A 15,793-nucleotide genomic window follows, 5' to 3' on the forward strand; every position below is an offset into this window, starting at 1 on the left:
GTTTACAATTTTACAACTTGTATGCCTTTTCAAGTAGAAAGAGTATGTGTAACTGTGAAAAATGTGTAAAATCATACTTATGTTGTAATATTACCAGCCAAATATGACATCATGTTATCATTCATATGCATAAATTATATAACTGCGTAAATACAATTGTTACAACATCAGTAAGAAACCATTTCAGGATTATATGCAGTAAAAGTGGTGCATAGTTTTATCTGACTTGTTCTTCTTCTTAAATTTTTTTTTAAAAATAAAACGCTCATACTGATAATATTCTTTTCGCTCTGGTGACCAACTACACCACCCACATAAGACTGTGCAGATGAAATCAAAACAACCTGTAATTTTATTTTTCCAGTGGAAAATGCCTTTCTGCACTTGTAACGCATTTTTGTTTACCCATATGACTTTACAAAAGATTCTTAGTGTCCCCTTTAGGGCAGGAAGGATTGAGTTACTTTTTTCTGTGGAACAACAATACAAATGTGGCCTTAAATATATGACTGTATGATTTTTACGGGATTTCTTTCTTCTACAAAAAAATAATTAACTAAAAAAATCTGTTTGAGGAATCCAACTGGGATACAAACACATTAATCTGCAGAGAGAAGACTGAAATATCAGCAATTTCTATTCAAATCCTTCTTGAAAAGGATAAACTGGATGTTGGATTGCCTTAACGCAACATGCAACATGCAAGAGCAATGAATAGACTTAATAGAAATAATAAACTTAAACTAGTCCAGGTGAATAAAAATTGAGGTGCAGGTACCTGTCAATAACTTGTGCAATAACCTGTCACGTGACACAAAGATGTTCCTGATGATCCTGATTAAAAGTAAATAATAATAATAATAATAATAATAATAATAATAATAATAATAACAACAACAACAACAACAACAACAATAATGATAACATAATAATAATAATAATAATAATAACAACAACAATAATAATGATGATAAAATAATAATAATAATAAGAAGAAGAATGTTATTGTTGTTATTATTATAGTAATTAATTTTATATTATTTACAAATAATAAAATATTAAATTACATTTTCTAGTCATATGTTTTCTTTTTTATCTTGCGCTTTTTAAAAATTATTTAAGATTATTTATATTATGTATAAATCTTCTTATAATGAAGAAAACTCCCAATGCGGCTTATTTTTTTAATTCATTTATTTATATATTTACATGTTTATAAAATCACCAAGTTCATAAGGACTGGATTGTTTACCTCTTCGCTGGCTAGCAGATGACGTCAGGACACACCCCTAAACGTGTGTGTTGGGATAGGCAGTGGAGTTCCTTTCGCCCAATCCGGATCGAGCTGTCATCCTTGCGGTCCAATCCGCGACGAGGGCACTGGCCGAGCTTGGCTGGGATTGGCTCCCGGCGAGAGAGGGTATGTAGACACGCAGAGCTGCTGAGCCGAAGGGCGGGGCATAGCCGAGTCGATGATGTCCACCTCTTTGGTGGTTGACGAGTAGAGAGAGAGAAAAAATATTCCATATATATGTGTATATACACCCATTTTATGTGGAATTAACGCTGAGTTTGAAGTGAAGACCAGTATTTGGATGGTTCGAAAGTCAACTCGGATCTCCCCAGGTAACGTATACTTTTATTCTGCTGTAGTTTTTCACGGAGAAAACGTTTGACCGAGTGAGTTTGGCGGTGTGTCAGAGCTTCCAGTGCAGTCCTGCTAAACCGCTAGCCATGCTGACACACATAAACACTGCTAACGTCCACACTTACACACTACTGCACTGCATAGTAGGAGAGAACAGTGCTTGGGTTACACTGGCGTCCTGTCCGTGTGTACTGTTTAGTACGGAAGTACAGTACCGTTAATCAGAAAGCGAGTTACTGCTCCTAAATGCGCCAGGAAACTTATTTATTTATTTATTTCCCGAGATTTGCTAGCTTTTCTGTTGCCAAAACAGGTCTGAAAGTCCAGATAATCTCCAAAAACACTCAAAATGGACAAGCTGCTCAGAACCGCAGTTTTTTTTGGTCCGAGTCACCTAGTTTTGATTTGCTAATTAACCCGAGTGATGTGTATGCAGTGATGTAGAGAGCACTAACAAAGTGGTATTTCTTTATAAATGTGTTTGGAAAACTTTCACAGAGTTGCCTGGGTCATTTTTCTTGGCAACCTGGAGAGCTAGGTTCAGCAGCTGCAGGCAGGTAGGGCAGGAGCAGGCTGGAGCGGGGCTTCATCGCAAACAGATCCCTATCCCCTTCCTCAAGTGCACTCCGCGTGGAATGAAGTCATCTTCCGGAGACCCTTAAGTAGTGCACTTGATTCCCTATAACGAGCTTTTTGGAGCGGTGTAGCCATGATTTCTGCACATGTGGGGCTTTGGGTGTTTCTGAAAATGATTATAATTTATGTGTTTTTATTATTATTATTCTCAGTAATATGAATGAACGCAGTTGTGTTATTGCATTTCGTTTGGTTGAATAATAAAAATAAAATGAATTGGGGTTTCATTGGGTCGAAAATGTAGAAATTATTATTATTATTATTATTATTATTATTATTATTATTATTATTAATAATAATAATAATAATAAGCACCCAAACATTGCAGTAGCTGCTAGAGATATTTAGAAATAAGCCACATAAATACATCACTGCCTCAGGAGTTGGATTGTTAAGGTATAAAAACACATGAAATGCTTTTTAATTTACTAAATAATAATAATAATAATAAAAATTACACTCAAACAAAGATAATTAAAAAAATATTTACACTTTAAATAAAGGAAATAGACCTTTTATTTACATTTAAAATAGCACTATATTTTTGAACTAGTGCAACATGGGTAGCTAGATTTGATGTTATCATTCATGTGTTTTGTATATATTTTATATATACTTTGTTTGTTTTTTGCTGGCAGTTTGTGAGCACCTATATTTTGTGATGCGTATCCTGTATCGCGTTGTAGAAATGCCTGCGAGAACCGTGAAATTATTTAAAAAAAATTTTTTTTGTCATATTGGCAAGTGTAAGGTTAATCCTTGTGTGCAACAGTTCTGCCCTTTTTCTAGAAGAAGTGCAGCAAAGATAACGAAGCTGCGATTGCAGCTGGTATCGCTCGCTAAAACTTCGACCAGAGAAGGAGAAGGGGAAGTTTCGCCCCATCGAGGCGCATCGAGTGTTTGTTTGTCGAGCGGTGTGCTGTAACCTCTGACCCCTGTGATGTAACTCTGCTTGTTTGCATCTCAGCAAAGTCTTTGGCTGTGCGGGGTTCCAGTGTGCATTGTGAACATCCACACACACACACACACACGCACACGCACACAGGTACAGTCACTCAGATGCAGTAACGCACAAATTGTGATCTGGTGATCTTCATTTTCAGAGCCTCTAGTGCCGTTAAAGCGGTTGGCATGTGCAGGCGTAAACAGGACTCAGCGTGGGCTCATGTGCAGGCGGGGACGTGGAAGGGCTGGCATTGCTCGCTCTCCTTAACCTGTATTTGCTCACTGATTCAAATCTGCTTGTTTCTTTTTTTTTCTTTCTTTTTTTTTTTCCTGCCTGATGTGTATCAGATCTCTTCCTGGAAGCAGGAAGCAATTAGGTCTAATCAGTGTGTTCCTCATCTAACTGGAATTCATTTCTGCAGTATTTAATGCAAACCTTCACCACATGTTCGATAACGTGGTTCAATCCATCACTCTCAAGGGTCCGTATGCAGAAAGGAAATCCGATTCGATCAGATTCGATTCGATTCGATTTGAACGCTTTACAGTATTGTTGAAAAACGAACAGCCTCAAGACTCGCGACTGGGAATCAAAGAGACGATCAATTACAGCACGAAGTACAAACATTGAAAAAAATGTTTAAATAAAAGAATAATAATCTTCTTAAGGATACACAAAGGCAGTAGAATTGAGATGGAACAATGCCACTTTTTTCTTTTCTGATACGGAAATTGTGCGGTCGATATCTGATGTTGTTTTCTTTTAAAAATAATAATAATAATAATAAGTTTTAAACTGATTTAAAAAAGCAAAACAAAACTGAACCCTTGGAAAAATACATACCTACTTACACAGAACTAAAAAAATACAATCAAGTCTTTACGTTATAGAAATGTAAACATTTCCAGCTCCAAAATGTTTTCAAATCAACTTCCAAACAATTTTTCCTCTGATATCTCATCCACCATTTTGTGCTGGTCCTGGGTTTCAGGATCGACGCTATCTCTCCACAGCAATTAGTCTAACGTTTCATTTTGAGGTTTTTTTTTTTTTCCTCCTTTCTGTTATTTCTCCTGCGTTTACAGAAAATTAGGACTGGAAGAATATAAGAATTCCTATTATTTTATCAATTCTGTGAACCGAGCAGCTTTCAGTCGCGACGGAAACACATCCATGAGTCATGCAGCTTTTATATCAGTTGCACATGGTTTCACACTTGCATGAACGACCTCTGTGAGAGCTGCAATGTTTATTATTTTGATCAACTGATCTCTCTAAAGCTCTGAAATATGAGCGTTTACGCTGGGCTTTTTAAAATGTGATGAATTCCTGCTGAAATACTTTCCTGCTGTGTATGAAGGTATTTTGTGATTTTATTTATTTATTGACTCCTTGTTTAGCTTTCCATTTGGGACGGGGTCAGTCTCAGGCTGTCAGTTAAGTAAGTAAGGAATAAAACACAACCGAGGCATGAAGTTGTAGGAAAATAATCAGTGATGCAGTGGCGTTTTAGCGCCGGCAGTGTGCCTGAATGATACATATGTATCATGATTTTCTTGTTGTAGTTACATTTAACTTCCTAGAATGTTCTGGAACGTTCAAGAAACAAGTTATTTCCTGTTATCACCTATTATATTATATTACAGGAGCTATAAACAGTCATTCCCTCACCAGCTTCTCTTTTCTCTCTTGAAGCTAATTAGACACCAAAAAAACCATTCCGTCCAGGATCTCTGGATTTTTGCGATCACAGAAACGAACGCTGCAGTATTCGGAGGAGCTTGAGGTTCTTCAGCCCTCTTCGATTACACGAGTGCACTTAAAAGGTCTCGTTTACCAACAAACATCGCTGTGAAAGACCGTGCAACAATTCAAGTAGTTTTCAGAAAAAAGCACAATAAAAAAAAAAAACAACAAAAAAAAAAGCCACAGTCAAATCAAACATTTTTGGTCGAAACAGTCATAAAAAAAACTCTGCGAAATTCTGTATGGACTGATAAAAATTCAGCTTGGTAACAAGAATCCTCAAAAAGCGCGCAAACCTCCATCCTGAAGACTTTAGAGTGGCTGAAACCTGACTAATACAAAGTGCTGACGCTGGAGACTCCTTACTAAATCTGCTAAACAGACATCTCATCGTGGAAAATAAAGCTGTAACTATATAAATACTAACGGATTAAAACTAACTATCGTCAAAGCTGCCGTTATAGAAAACAAATCAGGACCTTCCGACCAATCAGAATTGAGAATTCATCAAGTATACATTTTTGTACGTCATCGTGGTGGTGCCCGGTTGAAACACCCGTTCGTCCTGGAACTTTTTCTGTCCACGGTTCTCCGTTGCACAGAAAAATCCGACGTCAATTTCTCGTTTGCTGCCTTCATCTCATTCGGCCTCAAAGATCCGAAAGGCGAGATCTTCGAACCGTGTGTTCCTTCACGCCGGAAGTGACAGCACAAATGAATTACACGTATTAACAGCTTAAAAAAAGAGCTCCGAGCATGGTTCTCCTTCCGTTCCTGGGGCGTTTATTCATTGAACGGAGCTGTTAACAACGTCATGAATTCAGTGAACGGTTTCCTCTATAAAGCGGCGATATGAAAAAAAAAATCCTTTTTAAAACTGTGTTTAAAAAAAAAAGAGAAGAGTTTACAAAAATAAATGGACCAACAAAATAAACAGTAGTAATAAGATTGTTTGTTTTTTAAGGAAGAAAAAAAAGAATTGTAACGATGCAGTGCAAAGTTTCACCGTTAAATCCGTGGCTTCCGATTCGAGTTTGTTACCGTTGCTTTAAAAGAAAGAGCGAGGGGGCGGGGCCATGGTGAAATGTTCATAGGATAAAGGTGATCACTCAGAAGAAGTGATCTCGCAACGTTGTGCCACTCACAAGCTTTATTTTTGATAGTATGGTTGATATTAGCATGAACTTAGCTCTGCTGTGTCTTCCGGACGCCGATCGCTTTTATGATTGTTGCCAAGTATGTTACAGCACTCCTCGGGATGCCCTGGGGCACCAACCCCTTCATGTAGCAACATTTGATTTCATAAACATTATTTGCATGTGTATGAAAACATTTTCTTCGGAGCTGTAGCGCTTTATATTCCAGAACGTTCTACACGTTCGGAACAATTTTAATTCAAGTACCCATTCTAATCGCTGTAAGAACTCGGTACTAAGTATCTTTGATAATGGTGGGTTTTGATTTCCACCACTGTAAGAGATTTTATTTATTTTTTTTAAAGAAATTGTGACCCCCTGGCTATTCTCACGGACACTGGAGGTGTTTACGCTTGCGGTTTGCGTGAATGTTTTATTAAAGTCGGCCTGATTTATTAAAGCCTCACTGTGTGTACTGTATGTTGTAATGTAAACGCTTGTGGCCCCCATTACTAATACATGCTGTTGCGTTTACAATGTGCTCATTAGACGTTTATTTTTATTTCATCCAAACGTTCCACGTAGAGGACCTCCCGTATTCCACCAGACATGCCAAGACGGCACCGTGTTTAGCGTCTTCTCGTTATTAATTAACCCGACACGTGACGACATCCAGCAGAGCTCTCGCTACTCACTCCTTCCTCTGAATTTTTTTTTTTTGACTCCCTAAATGTGTTTTATGATGGTGGGCCTCCAGACGTGCCCTGTAGTAGGTGACTTTATGAAAAGGGAGTAATGGCTTCCACATGGAAAGAGCAGCCATTTGTGGGATTATGTAAGTGGAGGCTTGGTGTTGGTACGGTGCTAAAAAAGAAAAGAACGAAGGTTGAGTTTGGGGGATGAGGTCACAGCTTCGGATGCTGCATGGCAACAAAACATAATCCTAATGTTACACATGTCCAGAGGTTTGAAGTAATAAAGTTATACTTTATCACGTTACTGTAATTGAGTTTGTAACGAATCTGAAGCTGTATTTTCCGTGAGTGTTTCTTTTTGACTTCCGAAGTTGCTCTATAAGGTTCACGTCTCGTCACTGGGGAGGTCTTTGAGACGACTCATACTGGAAGTAGATATGATAAGATGAGGAAATTGTGGCCACGTGGTCAGCGGTAATACTCAGTTGGTATTGGTAATGGGCAGAGTGTGTGTCAAGAAGACATTACCCCACCACCACCACCACCACCACCACCAGCTTGAGTTGTTAAAAGAGCAGGTTAGATGAATGGATTATTGCTGTTGATGATGTACAGTCTGCCTCTACCCTACAAGACAGATCAGACCAAACGTCAACTGTCCGGTTCAGGTGGACTTGCGCCCACTGTATCCTCCGGTTCTTGGCTTACAGGAGCGGAACCCGACGTGGTCTTCTGCTGTCGATGCTTATCCACCTCAATGTTTGACACGTAGTGCAAGCTGAGATGCTTTTCTGCTCACTGTTTTCTGTTGTAAACAGTCCAGAACTGAAGTATCGGCATCGATGCCTCCCTAGATCAAGGTGTGCATTCTGCGATGCTTTTCAGCTCACCGCGATTGTAAAGAGCGGCGCTCGCTCGCCGGACGAAAGTATCGTCATCGACGCCACCCCTAGGTTAAAGTCTGCATCCTGAGAGGCTTTTCATTTTAGTCACCGAAGCCTTCCTGTGAGTTCAGCCTGGCTATTCTCCTCCGAACTCGCTTATCAACAACGCGCTCGCTTTAAAAGCCATCATTTCCCTTTCATTGCGTCAGCAGCTCGTCAAATCGAGTCATTAGTGTATTTTATATAAGGTGCAAATGTAAGAACGAGAATGTTTCCTTTCGTTTTTTTTTTTTTTTTTTTTTTTTTTTTTTTTTAAAAAAGAAGCTTTTACAGTAAGATGAGTCAGAAAACCTTTTGATTTAATGGCTACTTAGTCATCAGTTTGAAATAAGTTGGTAATTTTGTTGGACACAAGATGGGCATTTGACATGAAAACGAAACCAGTTAGGGAGTTGTCAGGAACCACAGCATTTTTGCGCCGTGAATCAAACGGAAAAAAAACACCTCGGTTTGCATGCGCGCTGGGAGGGGGTTTGAATGAATCCTTGCTCAAAGTGGAAAGAGCACTGTCTAAAGGACGAGCGGAGCCACGGTACAGTAGTCGGTACTAACGCAGTGTGTGGTCTGCTGGAAAACGGGTGCGCACACACACACACACACACACACACACACACACCGGGTTAGTGTCTCTGACCCTGCTGTGTGTTTTTTCCCCTCTTGTGATGCGGATCATCATTTTAATAAACAGCGTGTTTCTTATCGATTCGGCCGGATACAGCCGTGCCGAATGTTCTGGTGTCTAGTTGTTTTTTTTTCCTGTCGGCGTGATTGAGCTGTAGTTGTTTTTGTGCTGCTGTGAGACGTTAGACGTGGAGCAGTGCTTGTGGAGGAGAGTCTCCCCGCTGTGTGTCCTCGCCGCTGCAGGTGTTCTGTAGACGCTTCCCAACTTTAAAGCCAGACAGAGTTCATCCTGCGGACGAGAGCGAGATAGCTCTCTCTCTCTCTCTCTCTCTCTCTCTCTCTCTCTCTCTCTCTCTCTCCATCTGTCTGTGGTTTCACTTAAGTCTTCATTTCTCTCTTACCTCTTTTTTTTTCCCTCTCTTTCTTTTGCACGTCTGTCTTTTTTTTTTTATTATTTGTTGTGCCTTCTTATGTCTCCTTATTGACTTGAACTTATTTTCCTCTGCTGCTCTTGTCCCATGTCCTTTCTTTCACTTTTCGCTCCCTTATCTCATTCTTTCCGTCCGCCTCTCCCCCTGCACCTTGTTCTGCCTTTTTTCTATTCTGTTCCTTTTTTCTTCTTTTCGTCCACTCCTTTCTTCCTGCTCCTGCTCATGCGGGTTGCTTTTCTTGCTGGCTTACAGGATCGATCCTTTCGCTCGTCTGTCTTTTTTTAAGTTGTTTATTTGTTTTTCCATATGAAATTTTGTTTCGTTTACGTCTTCATTTTCCTTCATCATTTCTTTTGTTCTTTCTTTCTTTACATGTAATGTGTCATCACTTATTACTTATTTCTCACATGGTCCTTTCTTTCTTTCTTTTTGGTTGTATTTCATTACTTATTTTTCACAATCGGGCCTTTCTTTCCGTCAAAAATAATCATTTAATCTCTCTCTCTCTCGCACTCTCTCTCTGTGTGTGTGCGCGCGTGGCTCTGTGCCAGGGTGGTTTTCATGCGGCGGTATGAGTAGGCTGGAGTGAAGAGGGTAGGCGAGCTGAGCAGGTTTGCTCTGATTGGCCAGCAGACGACGAGCCCCCAGATGCAGCTCCTCCCCTTCCTGTGTCTGCGCTGCGGGCGTCTGTCATCTCATTCTATTGTTCTCTCTCTCTCTCTCTCCCTCTCTCTCACACACACACACACACACACACCACCCTCACACCACACACACACACACACACACACACACACACACACACACCACCCTCACACCACACACACACACACACACACACACACACACACACACACTCCATTTATTCTACAGTGGAGCTGCGGAGTCCTATGGAATCCGCTGGAGGTTTAGAGCAGGGTGGTACTGTGTACAGGATGGAGCATGTTGGCCTATTTACAAGCTTCTTATCCTCCCCTCTCTTCTTCTACACAGTCTCTCTCTCTCTCTCTCTCTCTCTCTCTCTCTCTCTCTCTCTCTCTCTCTCCCTGTGTTTCTTTCTCTCTGTATCTCCTACCCTCAGTCTCATTCTTCCTTTCTCTCACTATCCTCCCCACTGTCTCTCTCTCTCTCTCTCTACCCCCTTCTCTCTCTCACTCTCTTAATCCCTCTCTCTCTATCCCTCTCTCCCTACCCTCCCTCTCTCTATCCCTCTCTCCCTACCCTCCCTCTCTCTATCCCTCTCTCCCTACCCTCCCTCTCTCTATCCCTCTCACACCATCTTTCTCTCTCTCCTTCCATGTCTCTCTCTTTCTCTTTCCACCTTGCTCTGCATCATCTTTTCCTCTCCAGTGCTTCAGTCCCACATGTCCTCCGCCCTTTTTGCGCTGTCCTTATTTCCTCATTTTAGTATTATCTTTCTGTCTCACTCTATTCTGTTTCTCTCTCTCTCTCTCTCTCTCTCTCTCTCTCTCATGCATTCCTATATGTCTCTGTCATTGAGTTTTGTTTCTTGAGCCGCCGTGTCTGTCTTTCTGTGTCCGGTAATAAAATGACGCAGAATTCCCCAGCTCTTATTTTAATCATGAATGTTTTTCTCTCTCTCTCTCTCTGTCTCTCTCTCTCTCTTTCTCTCTCGCTCTCACTCTAATTCTCTCTCTCTCGCTCTAATTCTCTTTCTGGTACTGAGACAGCTGAAGGATGCAGACAGACAGAACCACACACCCTCTCACACCATCCTCATCCGTCTCCACCAAAGTCCGTCTGTTCTCCACAGCGTTTATCTGAGCGATGTTTCAGTCAGATTAGAAATGCTCTTTCTCCTGCTCACTCGGCGGCTTTAAACGTTTTCTACACGTCCTGAAACATCTTTGAGACCATAACACTTCCTGTTGCTTTGAGCGTTCGATTTTGTAGACAGTAATTACTAGGCGTGTTTGGCCTAAAACTCGAAAACTTGTCGATTACTCACCATGCAGCGATGTAAAGCCACGCTTTTCTCATGAGCTTCATTTCATTACGTTCACCCTCACAATCCTAGAAATACTAGGGCCCTATGCAGTCCATCTGAATGAATCAGGTAGAATTTTAATTCAATAAATTACTTTCATTCAATATTTAATAAAATAATTACAAGTATTTTTTTTTGTTTTTTTTTTAACATTAGTTAAGTCATTTACTTTAATTCCTGTCTCTTTCCCGTCTGTAATAAAATATTTGTTTTTGTTTCAAATATATTTTCTTCAATGATTTATCTTAAATATATTAAACAAGAAAATATCAAATGTATCTTCAATATATAAAATAACCTAAATAACCAAGACTTATAAATACAAGTATTATAATTTTTTTAATAAATGTATCATTTATTGTTATGTAAAGTAATTATATATATATATATATATATATATACATTTTCTGATTTATTGATCATATGTTATATATTTAATTAATTATATAGAACTTTTTATAATCTCATAATAACATATAAGTAATATATAATATATAACATATATATAACATATAACATATTTATATATATATATAACATATAACATATTTTATAATCTCATAATAACATATAACATATTTTATAATCTCATAATAACATATAAGTAATATATAATAATCGCATAATAACATATAACATATTTTATAATCTCATAATAACATATAAGTAATATATAATAATCTCATAATAACATATAACATATTTTATAATCTCATAATAACATATAAGTAATATATAATAATCTCATAATAACATATAACATATTTTATAATCTCATAATAACATATAAGTAATATATAATAATCTCATAATAACATATAACATATTTTATAATCTCATAATAACATATAAGTAATATATAGTAATATACTCTTGCCATAAAACTCTTTCATTTTCGCACCCTCCAGGATTTCTGGAGGATTTTTGGATTGCAGAATCACGTAAACCCCGCGATATTCGCAGGGATATCCTAAATACCCGCAGATCCTTCGCAGATCCGTGCCGAGACGCATCACGTCATCGCGACGCGCGTTCAGACGAAGCCGTCTTCGATTCACGTGCGTCGAACATGTGTACAGCTAAAAGGTCTCGTTTACCAACAGACATCACTGCGAGAGACCGCGCAAAACAATTTCATAGAGTTGCAATTTCGCCAATTTGAGTAGTTCTCCGCAAAGAAAAACAAATAATCAAGAATTTTTGGCTGTGTGAAATCCTGTACGTTCTGATTCGAGACATTATGACGGCAATTAATGCTGTTGCAAGAAAAATCCGAGCTGCGAATCATTTTTATGTTATTCCCAATAGGTCCATGCAGCTAGCTAAGCGAACAGCTTGATGCTGTGATTTATGTACACACACACACACACACACACACACACACTTGCGAGCATTAAAAACCACCAGACAAATGGTGCTGCTATGTTGAGTGTTGTCCAGGCTGTTGGGAGTCTCAGACAGAAGGCTGTCACTCAGTCTCCTCGGAATGTTCGGCCACGTCGAGGCGACACGTTCATCTGGCATTTTATTACATTTCTGTCTTTTCTTTTATTGCTCGAAGTTTCATTTCGCACTCGCTCATCATGCAGACATGTAAAATATTTTACACCATGATCTCACAGACATAAATCCTGGATGTAATGATTAAAATAGCCGTTCCTATGCTGTCATAGGAAAAGAATCAACATGCACTTGCGTTCCGTTTGACGCCGCAGCAGTATTTATTAACGGATGTCACCTCATGCTTTTCCACCGTTTATTATTGCGTTTAATGTTGCGTAACGTTATAACAAGTTAGATCCTGTTCTCACTTATGTTACGACAGCTACAAGCAGTCGCTCGCTCACCAGTGTCTCTCTCTTTCTCTCTCTCAGTACAGGAAAATGTACTGTTACAAAGTGCTTACATCGCAGACTCCTTCCGTTGACGTTACATAAACATCTCCTTAAAGAAAGCGTCGACCAGATCAAGGATTACACGCCAAACGAGTCCCTGTTTAAATCGTTAGTATCAAAACTTTAACGTACAGGAACACGTGCATTAAATATAAACCCGTATAATCAATCACCACCTTCTGACCAATCAGAATCCAGAATTCAGCCTGTATGGATATACAGTACGTCTGTAGCACAGTGCTGTTAAATTCTCCATTTCTACAGCCAGGAACCAAAACATCAGACGTGCGTGTCGCATAACAAATGTCTCAGCAAGAAAAAAGGGCTTATTTTCCAGTATTTGTAGACAATATTGGGACAGTTCACATAAACATTTGAACTGCGGGAATTGGCCACGCACAATTCAGCTGGGTTTAGTCATTAATCGCGATCGAAACGAGTCTTGTAATATCTTCGTCGATCGTGCGGCGTCGTTCCATACGTCCAGGAGAAATCCGCTCGACGTAATTCCTAACGCTGGGTACACACCAGCCAAGGCGTACAGTCTTTCCCAGGAAAGATCACACGGTGCAGCACAGTTAAACAATAAGGCACAGAGGGGGCTCACTTAATGAAGCAATTTGCAACACCAAAGCGATCGCAAAAACAAACCCAACAACAATCGCAGTAAGAACCAGGCTGTTACTCTCATGTCCCTCAGGCTAGGAGGGCTGGAGCCAAAGCCACACCGCAAGTGCCAGAGTTATCACCTTTAGATATGACCGCAGGAGGAGGAAGAGAGCTCTCTGGAGTTTCTGGTGTTGGCCGTGATTCAGCTTTGTGGCTGATGTGCAAAAGTGTTAACGCACCCCCCTGTGATGGCTGTTCATGTACAGCGTGTACATATCAGCTTATCAGTTCATCCTCCGTGACCTGACCTTTAAGCCCAGTTTAGCTTGTTACAGATGAGGGAGAAAACAAAGATGACCTTTACACAGTTAGTGAAAAGTGTCCAGAGCCACAAAATGTCGTCCCTCTAGGCCAGTGCCAGGCCTGACCTGATCCTGCCTTCAGGTTCTTCCAAAAAGAGCTAAGTTTCGAATACTGTGTATTAAAATATATAGATATTAATATAATAATATAGTTTTTTTTTTTTTTTTTTTTACAGTTTGTATATTGAAATATCAAAGGTTGGGATTTAATTGAGTATAAGTAATGATATTATATGTTCAGAATAAAAAATTCCATTTTTTTCTGTGTCTATCGTCCAGGAGACGTTGTGTAGTATACAAAGACAGTACAGCTGCTTTAGACATTTTTCTGAAAACTCTTTCAGAATATTTCAACAAGTAATTATAGTCTTTAAAAGGAGTACTGTCAGTGCCTGGTTTCAAATCAGCACACACACACTTTCCACATTTTGCAGTAGAGGGAAGCAGTAAGTGGCAGACTGTGGGCTGTTTGGGTCATGCATATGCAGGTATAATCTTTCCTATTATGAATCAGACAGTAAGGGAAAATGCTGTAAAAACTGAATCTGATGTCTACAGAAAATAACACTGAAATGGAGGGGAAATCATTTAAGCTTTTACAATTCAGTACAGTATTTTAATAGCAACCCAGCTGCTTCAAATCAGTGTGTAATCATTAACAATAACAACAACAACAACAACAACAAAAATCAAAATATCCAGTCTTGTGAAATACATTAGCACCATATGGATATCATCATATTGCCCAGCCCTATTCAGCACAGAACCTGAATCAGTACCATATTCAGTACACAATAAAAATCATTACAGTATTCAGTACAGAACCTAAAGCAATAGAGTAATCAGCATAGAACCTGTGTCAGTATCATATTCAGTATAGAATCTGGAATTGGTACGGAATCAGTGTAGAGCTAACCCTAGAACTTTATTCTTTAATACAGAACCTAAACCACTAGACTGTTCAGTACAGAACCAAAATCAGTACAGTGTTCAGTACAGAACCAAAATCAGTACAGTGTTCAGTACAGAACCAAAATCAGTACAGTGTTCAGTACAGAACCAAAATCAGTACAGTGTTCAGTGTAGAAGTGAAATCAGTACAGTGTTCAGTGTAGAAGTGAAATCAGTACAGTGTTCAGTGTAGAAGTGAAATCAGTACAGTGTTCAGTGTAGAAGTGAAATCAGTACAGTGTTCAGTGTAGAAGTGAAGTCAGTACAGTGTTCAGTGTAGAAGTGAAATCAGTACAGTGTTCAGTGTAGAAGTGAAATCAGTACAGTGTTCAGTGTAGAAGTGAAGTCAGTACAGTGTTCAGTGTAGAAGTGAAATCAGTACAGTGTTCAGTGTAGAAGTGAAATCAGTACAGTGTTCAGTGTAGAAGTGAAATCAGTACAGTGTTCAGTGTAGAAGTGAAATCAGTACAGTGTTCAGTGTAGAAGTGAAGTCAGTACAGTGTTCAGTGTAGAAGTGAAGTCAGTACAGTGTTCAGTGTAGAAGTGAAATCAGTACAGTGTTCAGTGTAGAAGTGAAATCAGTACAGTGTTCAGTGTAGAAGTGAAATCAGTACAGTGTTCAGTGTAGAAGTGAAATCAGTACAGTGTTCAGTGTAAAACCTAGACATTTTGATGAACACACCCAAAAATTCAGTACACACCCAATAACAGTTCAGTATTCAGTGTAGAAAATAAATCAGTACAGGACATGAATCAGTACAGTATTCAGTAGAGAGCTTTTTTGTGAGTAGAGTAAGTTTTTTGTGACCGTAAATAATTGACTCTGGTCCGTTGAAGTATTAGAAAATAATGCACACCTGAGGTGTAACGGGCTAGGGTTAGGGATTAGGGTTGAGGTTATGGATTAGGGTTAGCGTTAGTGATTAGGGTTGGGGTTAGCATTAGGGATTAGGGTTAGGGTTGGGGTTAGCATTAGGGATTAGGTTTAGGGTTGGGGTTAGCATTAGGGATTAGGGTTGGGGTTAGCATTAGGGATTAGGGTTGGGGTTAGCATTAGGGATTAGGGTTGGGGTTAGGGTTGGGGTTAGCATTAGGGATTAGGTTTAGGGTTGGGGTTAGGGTTGGGGTTAGCATTAGGGATTAGGTTTAGGGTTGGGGTTAGGGT

At 39.3% G+C, this 15,793-nt stretch overlaps 1 protein-coding gene across 1 annotated transcript in view; it reads left to right on the forward strand.

The window, feature by feature from the left end:
* The first annotated feature begins 1,416 nt into the window (after positions 1-1,416).
* The window catches only part of vdra (vitamin D receptor a), a 66,027-nt gene continuing 51,650 nt past the window's right edge, over positions 1,417-15,793 (forward strand). Inside the window, exon 1 of the mRNA XM_017488146.3 lies at positions 1,417-1,626. Within this exon, the coding sequence (XP_017343635.1) occupies positions 1,596-1,626 (31 nt within the window). The 5' untranslated portion in view covers positions 1,417-1,595. The remainder of the gene's footprint in view (positions 1,627-15,793) is intronic.

The sequence above is a fragment of the Ictalurus punctatus genome, chromosome 15 (assembly GCF_001660625.3).
Source record: "Ictalurus punctatus breed USDA103 chromosome 15, Coco_2.0, whole genome shotgun sequence".
NCBI lineage: Eukaryota > Metazoa > Chordata > Actinopteri > Siluriformes > Ictaluridae > Ictalurus > Ictalurus punctatus.